The sequence below is a fragment of the Sesamum indicum genome, linkage group LG4 (assembly GCF_026168435.1).
Source record: "Sesamum indicum cultivar Baizhima isolate 11 linkage group LG4, ASM2616843v1, whole genome shotgun sequence".
Lineage (NCBI taxonomy): Eukaryota > Viridiplantae > Streptophyta > Magnoliopsida > Lamiales > Pedaliaceae > Sesamum > Sesamum indicum.
The window spans coordinates 19736014-19749020 of record NC_142660.1 but is presented as its reverse complement, the minus strand read 5'-3'; the positions used below and the strand labels follow the sequence as shown (position 1 = coordinate 19749020).

The window sequence follows — 13007 nt, the reverse complement described above, 5'->3', positions numbered from 1 at the left end:
AGGAGTTAATTAAATAATGATTATATCAACGTCTCAATAACTCGAACAATACATTAATATGATCGAAAATAATAAATAATAAAGCACAATAGTTCACGTAAAGTGAGACAAATATGCACACGTTCGATAAAACTTGAACACGTAACCTCAAATTTGTTCATAAAACGTCACTTTAACTACTAGACTAAGATAATATTAATTGCTCTGCCCTTTTATGGTCCATCAAAGAGTTATGTTTTCACAACCGACTTCATCTATATCTTCTATCGAAATTATGAACTTTTACACTTTTCAATCTAATTATTTATTATGGTGTATTTTTTATAATAATAAATTATATTATTCTATTATTTTTCCTAAATATTGTAACTTTAAAGTAATTAAAATGAAAATTTTTATTTTATATTTTTTTAGTTTTAAATTGTAGCCTTTTAGTTATAAAATGAGTGGCTCCCGTCAAGTGTATTTTTTATTTTTTTGTGTCAATAAACGACAAAATATTTATATATTACTATTTACTAATACTTTTATTATTATAATTAAATCATGTTATTTATTTAGTCATAGAATGTATCATGATAAATAAATAAATCATTAGAACTAATTTTGATTCAAATGAAAAAAAAAAAAAGAGAAACTATTTTTAGATTAAAAGATATATTTGTCTTTACAAAATATTTTAAGATAAACATAGGTATCTATTCGACAATTATAGAGAAATTCAAGTATCAATTAAAGATTTTGCAAAAACTCATGTATCAATTTTGATCTTTATGAGGAAACTCAAATATTAATTAGATCATTTACAAAAACTCGGGGGAAATAGCATTTTTAGTCTCATTGTTAGGCTCATATCATTTTTTGTCCAATTCATTACGAGATTAACACTTTTAGTTCCATAACTTACAAAAATTAGCACTTTTGGTCCTCATGCACTTTTTCATCTATATTGTAACGATATAAGTCACATGCCTAACATGTTGCAGTTAAGTATTTTTGGTTGGAGGAAAAAATTGGCTCTGGTCTCAGTAGTAGCATGTGAGTGTTTCATTTTGTCTACTTGATTCACTTGTGGAAGACATGATTCTTTTTGTTGCTTCTACTTGGTTTCAACTTATAGAAATATGGGAAGAACAAGATTCAATTTTTGTGAGAGAATCGCTATGTTTTTTTTATCCTAATTTCCTTCAAGATATATTTTTTCTTCTCAAATGTAGTTATATTTTTTTTTCCAAAAATGATCCCAAGTTGAAAAACAAACCAACTTTCTCTCCAACCAAAAGTACTTAACAATCACATGCTAGGCACGTGCACCACACAGTTAAATTATAGACAAAAAAGTGGATGAGGATCAAAAGTGCTAATTTTTGTGAGTTATAAGATTAAAAGTGCTAATCTCGTAATGAATGGGACCAAAAGTGAAACTGACCTAACTTATAGGACCAAAAATATTATTTTTTCCAAAAATTCATGTATCAATTTGATAATAATACCAAAACTCATGTATCACAGTAATTTTTACTCAAAAATCATTTTGGATAAAACAACTCAAATTGAGGCATAAAATACCAAACTCTAAGGCCGCATTTATTTTGGGTGATTAATAATAAATATTTGGTGGATAGTAATAAATTTTGAAGGGAAAAAAAATACACACACAAATATTGTTACATAAGAAATATTTTTAAAATATTGAATTGAGTATATATTTACAATATATATATATATATACATATACATTTGAACGTTTTCATGTACTAGATATTCAATAAATACTTAAAATTTACTAAAAAAATACCATACTTATTAAAAAAGAACAAATATCAATAATATTAATTACATAAATTAAATATAATATTTTATAATTATAGTAAATATTGGTTAAAATACATATAGTATTTAAATATTTTATTATTAATATTTATCATATTTAGTATATTATAAAATAATATATAATTTTTATGATTACAAAATCTGTAAATGTAAATTTTTATTAAATGTTATTTAGCAATTGTATCCCCAATCTAATGGGAATAGTTAAAATCATAGAAGATATATGGAATGGCTATTCTCATACTTGTAGGAAAACCAGTAAGTATAGCACATTCTATGTATGTGCATAATTTTTATAAATATATTTTAAATAAAATATTTTTTAAAATTATATTAAGTTAAAAATGACCTAAAATATATATAAGATTATATATCTTATATATATTTATAATAAGACAAAAATAAATAAGAAAAAAGCTATTAAAAAAAGTAGTTATTTAAAATCATGATGAGTTGAGAAGTTAACGACAATTTATTCAATTTAACAAAAATAAAAATTAACGTACCAATAAAGTGAAGACACTAATAGAGTGCTCCTCAATTATATATAATAATATAGATTATACCAAGCATGTACGTGCACATATAAAACTGTTGCGTAATTATTTTTTTTAAAAAACTTATAAGATCCCAAAATAAAATACTTATAATAAACTCTTTTTCTGAAAAGAAAAAGTAACCCCAATCCATCTTTTTTTTTTTAATAAAATCTTTTAATTTCTTTAATCGTTACATCCAATAAATTAAACTACTCTCACAATTTTATTAGTATATCACTTCTAGTCTTCATATTTTTTATGTTTTTCACCTCAAAGCAAATATATCTACTCATATAATTTTAAATTTTAACAATGTGATGATTTTTTCGGTTATTATTATTACAAAATCTAAAGTTTATTATGCCAATTGTTCCAAAATAAGATCCAACATCTTTAAAATTTTAAAACGTCTTATAAAATGTTTAAAATAAGTATAACCACACCCCGTCTGAGCCTTGTCTTCTCATAAGGTATGTGACGAGATCACACATATAATCATACTCAATTCGATGAAATTGTTTGATTTTAAAGGAGATCTTCTATAATTTCACACGTGTGATTTCTTGGTTTCGTCCAGAATTTCAACCTTGATGTCCTGGGCTGGAAATTTTAAATAGACACATCCCATCGCACTAATCGGGGGCGTTCGTAGTGACTGATAGGACCAAGAAGTGAGTTATTTATACCAAGCATTTTTCTTACGGCTAGATCCAGTTCCTGGTCCCGGCGAAAAGGAAATATCCACTAGCGATCCTACTTCAACGACGTTCTCATAATAAAAGTATCCCGATCATGTAGGAGTGACAGTTTTAGTTCCGATCAAATCGATTAAATACAAACTGACCTGCAGTGTACTGAATCGCTTACTAAGCATTTCAGTTGATTTGCAGTGTTACGTTCAGCCTTTAAACAGTAGATATGATTAAAATCAGACATTTTAAGTCGGGGTAAAAAATATTACGTTCATAAAAGTGAAAAATTACATTATAAATACCCCAAATCTCTAGCAATTAGTCTCTTAGATTTTGTTTTTCCTTTAAAGCATAGGTGGACAACCCTCAAAATAGGTTGGAATCTAGTATTACATATTGTGATTTATACACCATTATTAAATGAATCAAGATCATGGATTAGGTGGAAGGTCCACACCACTTTTCCCATGCACTCTACCCCACACTACCCCCTCAACCATTCAATTTGTAGTAGAGAATTAAGTGAGAATAGGACAAATAAAATTAGAGTTGAAAAATAAATTAAATTACTTGAACCAAATAAATTAATAAAATTTTGTTTGAATTTGATTTATTAAATTTAATAAATTAAACTTAACAATTATTTTTGTTCGATAAGCTTCGGAACGCAATTCAATTGGTGGAAAAATAATAAAGTATATTTAAAAATATCAAATTATTCGAACTTGATTTTGATTCAATTAAGGGTTGTTTGAGTTTGATTAAATCAATGTTCAAACCAAATGCAACAAACTTGATACTACTTTAAACATGTTTGAATAATGATGCGTTCCGTTCGACCCGAATCATTTATATCTCTAGTCTTTCTCTCTCACACACATTTTAAAGAATTTTACTGTTATTTAATTTTTTTGGCACTTGAAAAAGAGAAAATGCTTTATTATCTAATAATAAATTATTATAGTCAAACATAAAAAAATTACAATCGATATTATATTTACTGAAAAAAAAATATACGTTCAAGATATTATAATACGACTAGAAATAGTCACTGATAAAGAAAATATTAATTATATATCAATGTTAATATTCGATTAGCAAAAATTTAGATAATAATTCATCATTTGTTTTTATTTTTTTAAATAAAAAACTATTTATTAGATTTTTATTTGAAGTTAAACTAATGTGAACTACTTATGAAAGAATTTTAAAAATATTTAAATACAAAATAAGTCAGAAAATAACGACTTATTTGATTCTAATGGTATCATGTCATTTTTTTATTATTTTACCAATAAAAAGATTTATAATGCCAAACGCCCTAATATTTTATAATTTTTAACATCTTATTTTATCCAAACAATTTGAGAGCTTATTTTGATATATTAATTGTTGATAATTAAAATTCATTATACAATTTTAAATGAGCTACTAAAAAAAAATGGTATCAAAAAGAAAAATTTATCCCATCATACATTAAAAAAACAATTCAGAGTTATTCAATTTAATTTGAAAGAATTATTCTGCATTTGATTAATTTATATTAAATCACTGTTAATATATTTGACAATTTTAGTGAAATGAAAATGGAGTGAAATTGATTGAGTATTTTCTTATAGATGGGGGTAAAGTGAATGGGGATACCTTTAATTTAGAAGGGTAATTAATAAAGAGAAATGCAATTAGGAATTAATTTCATTTAGACCCCTCTAAAAATATAAAATTATTTTTTTTTCAAAAAGTTTGAAATTACACTTACGCGCCCTCTTAAATTTTTCTATTTACACCTGACCCACTTCCATTAGAGTTTGAAAGAAAAATGTTGATATTAACAAAAATAATTATATAAATTTTTTTATTTTGCCCCTCATTTAACATTCTTAAGTATATTTTTATACTTATAAAGGGATGAACGTAATATATATATATATATATATGGAGTGAGATTGATTTCATTATATTTTTCTCTTTATAAGTACAAAATTATTACATGAAAATATCGAATGAGGGGTAAAAATGAAAAATTATATCAACTCCTAACATAAAGGGTTTAGGTATAAATAGCGCAATTTTAAAACTTTTTTAGGTGAAGGTGTAATTTCATATTTTTTAAGGGAATCCAAATATAATTGATCCTACTTTTAATTTGTAAAATCATATTTAACCCCCAAAACTTTAAACAAATACCAACAAATTCTTAATATAAGACCCAATTTACTTTAAGGGTAAATAAAGAATTGGGTAAATTACAAGGGGTTCTCCTGAAATTTGCCTTAATCACAAACACTCCTTCATTCTTTTAAAAAATTGTAAACGCCCCCCTAAAAATTACAGATGCCCTAATAAATACCCTCTACAATGAGTTGTCATAAGGAGGTCTTTGTTAGGATACTTGTAATTTTAGGGGTATATTTATAATTTTTGAAATAAGGAGCAGGATATTTAAAATTGTGATAAATTTCAGAAAAATAATATTTTAATCTTCTCTAAATAATTTACATATGTACATGGAATTATTTTCTTATTCTAGTTTATTTCTATATACACCATATAAAAAAAAAAAAAAGAACATGAATCTTCATAATCTTCGTTATAGTGAGAAATTGATTAACTTACATTGAGTTCCTCTAAATTTGATGTAATTAAATTTCTTCCAATAGTTTGAGAAATTATTGATACCCTATATAACTATTTGATAGTAAAGTAAAAATATCAACTTTACCCTTGCTGAAGCTTAATATTTGTAAAAATTTATTTGAAAAATATAAAAAAAAATGATATTGAACGAATATTATTATTAAAACATATAAAAATTTGATATTAAATGTATATTATTATAAAATATATAAAATTATAATTTAAAATTCAAATGTACGTTTCAAGCAATTCAATATAAAATTTGGATGAAACCCTAATAGAATGGTCAATTATTGGACTTACCATCACATACGTTATAATTAGGTGTATTTGTTTTTTTTTTTTCAAACAATAATAATAAGTATTTATAATTGTATAAAATCTCAGGGGAATTCACGTAATTAACCCTAAAAATAAGGAATAATTACACTTCTTTGAAATTTAGTGCAATTATACGTAGATCTCATGTAGTTTGAGAAATTACATCTAGCACCCCTAAGTTATGCTTCTGTCTAACAAGTATGTGCCTCTATTAGTCAAAATTCACGAAATTTGCTGATATTAATAAGAAATGATATTTACTTTTGATTGACTCATTACTAACTTATTTCAGGTCAAATAATTCTTTTTTGAACTAAACTACCTTTATAATGGTGAAGATATACCTCTTCACATGCATTAATATGTGAAGACGTATGAGGGCAATTTGATCATAATTAAATTTATTTCACTTGCAATAAGTTAGTAATAAGTCAACCGGTAGTTAATATATGTTTTTTTCTAATTTTTTTTGTTAATAACAATAAATTTGGTGAATTTTGACAATGAATGGACTTATTTGTTAGATAGAAATAAATCATAAAAGTGCTAATTTTTTAAGTTAAAATAAAATTTATGTGTAATTATATAAAATTTTAGGGGAGGAAAGTGTAATTATTCTTAAATCACTAGGTGGTTTGACCCGATTCGATTAGGTCCGACCCGGGTCAAACCTAAATAGTAGTATGCATGTAACGGTGGAAATGATTGTATGCTAAAGATTCCCACCACTGTCTCTCTCTCTCTCTCTCTCTTACGTTGTTTTTAAAGCCAAACTATTACTGCACAGCAAAAATGCAAAAAAGTCTCTCTCTCTCTCTCTAAACCCTTCTCTCTCTAAGAAGCTCACCGAAAAAACTCAGCGATATCTTTCGAGAAATGCAACCAAAAACCCTAATGAAAAACCTGAAGAGACCGGGAAGAGGACTCTCCGATCTCAATTGGAGTCTCGCTTAAGGCAATGATCTGTGCATTTTTGCGAACAGAGGAGCGTATCGGTGGAGTACTGGGGGAATTTAGTGGTGTTGGTTGAATTTATTAGTTTGTCTTGTTTTCTTTTTCTCTTTTGGAATTTTGGTCGGTGCAAAGATGTATAAGAACCAGCTGCAGGAGCTGGCGCAGCGGAGCTGCTTCAATCTGCCGTCGTACACGTGCATCAGAGAAGGTCCCGATCACGCGCCGCGGTTCAAGGCCGCCGTTAATTTTAACGGCGAGACGTTTGAGAGCCCCAGCTACTGCTCCACGCTCCGTCAGGCGGAACACTCTGCTGCCGAAGTGGCGCTCAATGCTCTCGCTAGCCGTGGACCCTCTAACTCCCTCGCCGCCAGAATTCTGGTAAGTTTATATGTTTTTTGTTATTAGTTAAACATTTTGGTTTTTTAACGAAAAGGTAACTCATTATTTGATTTATTGTTTAATGCTTGTTTGCTTGAGTGGTGTTAGCTTTTGTTGCGTTTGCTTTTATGGGATTGCTCATGCGGATTTGTGATGTATTTGCAGGAAAATAAAAGATAAAAAAGGACATAAGTATAGACTGATAGTATGTGGCCCTGGTTCTTATGATGTGTTCTGGAGTAGATTAAGCCTCCGTTCATGAAGGAGTGTAGAAACGAGGTTATCTCTGGAATTAAGAGAAAATGGGCCAATAATGATAATAAAAGCTAAAATGTTGATTTCCCTTTTATATCTTTTAGATGACTTCGACGATGAGTTGGAGTTCTATTGGTGAGTGCCACGAGTATTGCCCTTTTTTATGAGTAAATACCTTGCTTAAGTTGGTATTTGTCGGTTGTGGCTTCTGAACTTGACTTTATAAGTAGGATGTATCGTTGATTAAATTATTAGATTAATTTTAATTTTCTCTCTCTTTTTTTTTTTGTTTGACTATGTATCTCTGGTGATGCATAGATCCCTAGTTTACCCTTGTGGAATAGTATTAATGGAGATATAGTTTAAGTAGACTTTGAATGAGCTATGACACACCTTTTACTATGTAATGTTTTTAATGTAGGGTTTTGGCACTTCGATGTATGATGCGGAGCTTTCACCATAAATCATCCTCTTAGTAATAATTTGTGAGGATTCACTTTTCCCGTTAGAATTTAATGGCATAGCTGTGGATATTTGTCAGGAATCACGCTGTGCCCTTTTAGTAGCACTATAAGCATATTTTGGCTACTTTTGGACATATGTGAGAGTGGCTGGCTTAGAATTGGTTAGTGAATTCAAAACCAGCCTATTTACAGCCCAGAATAGCTTAAAATTTACTGGTATGTCTTTTGTTGGTTGGAATCCAGCACATAGTATTCGTGTTTTGCACCTCTTCTTTCCCTGATTTGCATGTACTCACACTACTCCCAGTGGGCCCATATGATGCAATGCATCTGTTGCAACTACAGCTTGGATCATACTTGCTGTAAAAGGCATTGGGTAATTTAATTAACTCAACTTTCGCTTTCACATCTCCTGAACTCGTTTTAGATGCCTGGGCTCGAGGGCAATCAGGATGATTTCAATTAAGTTGAGTTCAACTGCATCATTTGTTACTTCAAACAGGATGCTGGATGTGCAAGTTTCACTTCCTTTTTCCTCATATTAGTACACCCGTTCTGTCAAACTTGAAAAATCTGTTTTCAAATTCTTTGCCATGTCGAACAATAGTTGATTATGCATGATTCCGCTGAACTATTTTAAGGACCGCAAAGGAATATGCTAACATGACTTACTTTATTGTGTTCCCATTAAAATAGAACTTTGATGGTGGAGTACTGTATTTGTTGATTTTGTAAGTATGCCTTGGTGAAGGCCAGGATGGTGAGAAGAATAGTAATGTATTGGTGTGGCAAGCTCAGCAAATTCCAAGGCTTGTCACCAGCCCTAACGTAGGTCAACTGACCAGTTAGTCTTTGTAGATCCATCACCAAGTTAAGAATTTTGATGACTTGGTCTGTTTAAGTCTGTAGCAAAATGAATTGCTACTGGCTGCCAACTCAGGAGAGGAATTGAGTAGGAAGAAACAAAATTTGTGATATTAGAGGACATAGTTCCTTCAAGCTCCGTCTGTAGAAAGCTTTTAGTAAATATAAATGTAAAGGTATTCAAGCGATTGATTGTTGCTAATTTAAGTTTTGTTGAATAAGCTCCGCTGATGGGGAAATTATGCACGTCTAACAATATGTGATCCACATGTAAATCATGGTGATTCAGTGGCAAAAAGTATCTTTAGCACACTCTAGGGACCTTGTCAGTAATAGAACAAAGTCCATTTGTATTTGGAGATGATGAACATTGTTAATCTACTGTTGCAGCCATTAATCACTATGAGCTCTCTTTCTGAAAATATGCAGTCCTGATCAATTCTAAGGGCCAACCATTTGAGATTGCCCTGACGAGAATTGGCAAGGAAGAAAATTTGTGGAGGAGGTTAGGAATTGCTGGATAACAAATGTTAGGTGAAGTACGGGAAGTGTGTTATGTGAACTAAAAACTGTCCCATGTTCTCTAGTGTACCCTGAGGCCTGACCTCTAGGGTTCATTCTCAAAATAATGCTTGGTAAATGAATCTGAATTGTATTCTGAACTTTGGAAGCCAAACTGCCATGTTTTATGTGTTGGCCTAATGTGTAGCTTTAAATTTTAGGTAGGCTTTCTTATTTCAGTTTGACTACTCACTGATGCTGTCGCTGTGCTGAACCCTGCTATACAGGATGAGACAGGCGTATATAAGAATCTCTTGCAGGAGGTATCACAAAGAGTGGGAGCATCTCTGCCTGCATATACAACTTTCAGGACTGGTCTGGGACACCAACCTGTTTTTACCTGTACTGTAGAGTTGGCAGGTGTGATATTTACTGGTGAGCCAGCTAAGAACAAGAAACAAGCAGAAAAGAATGCGGCCATGTCAGCTTGGCTATCGCTTAAATCATGTAAGTGATCCATGCTATTAAATAATCTAGATATGGTTCTTAGGGCATACAAGAATATATAATCTTTAATGTGGTACATTTGCAGTTGTCAATTTTACTCATTAACATAATGTAATTATGCCTGATAACTTTTGCCCGCAAGAGAAGTGTAAACTAGGAGCAGAAAGTGTAGAATTGTGTCCACTTCTAGTGCTATTAATTGTCTATTAACTCCAAGGTTTTGGTGATGAACAAACAATAGCTAAGGTTTCCATTTGCATCTGCTACATTATTGGTGCTATTGCACTTTGATATATGTGGAAAATGATGCTTATAAGAGGTTGCTACTTGCTAGCAAGTTAAATGACAACCCTTACAATTTGATCTTGAACAGCTCCTATTCTTGTGTAGTGTTTCACAAAGTGTGGCTGACTTTCAGTCAATGAGGGAGGATACCATGTAACGTCTTGCTTCTCCTTTATTTTAATTATCATTATCTTTATTTAAAGCTCTAGATCCTGAAAGTAGGTATGGTTACGTAATTTCTCCTAAATTATCTTTATGAGCCTATTTAGTGGATGTAAATTTCTCCTACATTCATTTTCAGTTGGAATAAGATGGATTCAGGTGTCTTAGTTTACTCTTCTTATGTTTCTTCCCTGTTTGATCAATAAATTCCTAAATCTTACTAGTATAATGTTTTTTTTTTTAGTGTATTTCAGGGATACACGTTAACCTAGTTTAATAATATTTTATGGTGAATAAATATAGGAAAATAGAAAGAGAAAAGCAGGGCTATCCGTTAGGGGGAAAGGGAAAAAAGGACTTAGTAAAACAAAGAAATAAAGGAGAAAAATGGATCTGGCCCAGCTTAATATACTTGCCTGACTTGTATAATTGTATCACTATTGAGAATATGTTGGTTGTTTCATCTCACATGCTGAAGTGTCTAATACTTGATGTATGTTGTTCTTTTTTGTCTTTTCAGTAGTGCAGCAGTCTGAGACTTCATTTGAAAAGACCCATAAGGATGAGCAGGAGCATGTGACAGTAGCTCGTGCTCTGCAGAAGTATCTAATGAAAGCAAGATTGGCAAGATTACCATTTCCAATCAAATTTCCTACACTAAATCCAAGACCATCAAGCACACAGCAATCTCCAGCTGCAACATCTAAAATCCTTCCCTTGATATGTCCGAAAACAGCTCATCGCCACAGGCCTATTATGGCAGTGAGCAACAGCTCTGCATTCCAAAAGATTGTAAAAACAAGTCAAAGCCCGCCAGTAATTACTGTTACAAATGAGAGTAACTCATCATTGATGGACAGCCTTAAGCTCCAACCCCAGAAGTTCCCTGCAGCTGGAGCTGCACCCTACATTCCGGTACGGCATTGTAACCCACATAATAGAATTGCCCCACCAGTGACAATACGAAATACAATTCCCGTTTTCTCTGCACCACCACTTCCTTCTCCCCAGCCCTCACTAGTGATGAGGCCTCCAGTATTGGGTATGGCACCACCTGTGAGTGTGAGACAAGCTATTCCTGTATTTGCTGCTCCCGTTCGGATGGAGGAGCTCCCCATAGTACACCCAGCCATTAAAGTAGAGGATCCACGACTCTCCATATCCACAACAGCTCGAGCAGACGAGCCACCAGTTTCTAGAGCTGCGCTGGGTAGACTAGAGGACTCACCCATTCCCAAGGTTCCTTCTGTTCGAGTTGAGGAGCCTCTCAGTTTTAAGCTATTGCCTGTCTCCATCACACCGAACTCGGACATTCCAACAGTTCAAGTTGACCCACCCTCGTCTGATGCCCTCACAGCTCGAGTTGAATCTCCAGTTTGTAAGGTTACTAGTCCACCAGCCAGTTCGAAAGCATCTGGTGAAGAGACTAAGATAGCAGTGCAGGACAAGCTGCAGGGGCCAACGGAGATTGAAGACTTCTTGAAAGATCTGAAGATATGATGGGGACATTTTGAACTGAATGAACTACATCAGCTTCTTTCTCTATGATGAATTATGTAGGTTTCCGCTTTCCCTTTTCCTTTCATTTTTTGGGTAATTTTCTCTGTTCCTTGTTTTGGGAGAATTTTCAACTGTCTTAAAAGAGTTAGACATCTCAATAGTTTCTGAGCAGTTCGGTTCCTCAGACCCCGTAAAAACTGCTTGCCCTGTGCTTTTGACATGGCATTTAAGAACCGAGCTGCTGCCACTTCACTTGCGATGTATGATATAGGCGTATATTTCAATATTCGAGTGTTGTGGTATGTCATTGCGCATCAAGACTCTCCTCTCCTCCGTGGAATGCGGAAGTGGGCTTTTCAGTTCTTTTGGTTTTTAAAACGAAAAAAAAAAAAAAAAAACAGATGCGGGTGAGTTCAATGTGAATGCAATATCTTGTATATATAGTCAATTAAGATTGGTGTTAATTACATCTCCTATAGTGAATTGCATGTGATGAGTATGTTCTACGGTTATGTTGAGCACCACATTTTATGAGGAGCAAGGAGATCGTGGGCAGGTTGTACTTGTTTGATTCCCATGTTACAAGGATTCCTGTTGTTAATGTCGTCTTTGTGAGACCCATACTTCGATTTTTATTCAAAGGTAAATGTTATACTGAACTTGTGACTGAAGTTATATAGGGTAAATTACATTGTCACCCATTGAGATTAGGTTCAAATGCACAAATATCTTCAATTTTTGCAAAATTATAGTTACACTCTTTAGTGTTGTTAGTATAATGTACCCTATGGGGTGTTGGTGTGAACTTTTGCTACTGATAAGAATGTACTTGCAATTACAATTACAACATCAAAAGGTGTAATTGAAATTTTGTAAAAGGTATGGTGTTTGTACATCTAAACATAACATCAGGACTGCCAATGGAATCTGATCATTTATATAGTAGTAGTTTCTCTAGGGAAAAGGGTCTTGCTGTAGAGAAGGATGTTTTGTTTTCGAAGAAAATGGGTCGTTTTAGCTGGGTTGATTTTGAGGTCTCTTGTGTCTTATCTTTGTTTGTGTAAATTACATGTAGTCCCTCAACAATTTAGCTTAGTTATAACACCTAGTTGTTT

At 31.9% G+C, this 13007-nt stretch overlaps 1 protein-coding gene across 1 annotated transcript; it reads left to right on the top strand.

Moving 5' to 3' along the window:
• Window positions 1–6794: 6794 nt before the first annotated feature.
• Window positions 6795–12210, top strand: LOC105161101 (double-stranded RNA-binding protein 2). The gene is made up of 3 exons (XM_011078685.3): window positions 6795–7354; window positions 9726–9945; window positions 10913–12210. The coding sequence occupies exons 1-3, from the start codon at window positions 7109–7111 to the stop codon at window positions 11890–11892; spliced, it is 1446 nt and encodes a 481-aa protein (XP_011076987.1). The 5' UTR covers window positions 6795–7108; the 3' UTR covers window positions 11893–12210.
• The last annotated feature ends 797 nt before the right edge of the window (window positions 12211–13007 follow it).

What these genes read in the sequence shown, in the direction of transcription:
- LOC105161101 (XM_011078685.3), top strand. Translation starts at nt 7,109, where the DNA reads ATGTATAAGAACCAGCTGCAGGAGCTGGCGCAGCGGAGCTGCTTCAAT. An exon ending in CCCTCGCCGCCAGAATTCTG is followed by an intron (nt 7,355 to 9,725) that starts GTAAGTTTATAT and finishes CCTGCTATACAG; the next exon opens with GATGAGACAGGCGTATATAA. An exon ending in TTGGCTATCGCTTAAATCAT is followed by an intron (nt 9,946 to 10,912) that starts GTAAGTGATCCA and finishes TTGTCTTTTCAG; the next exon opens with TAGTGCAGCAGTCTGAGACT.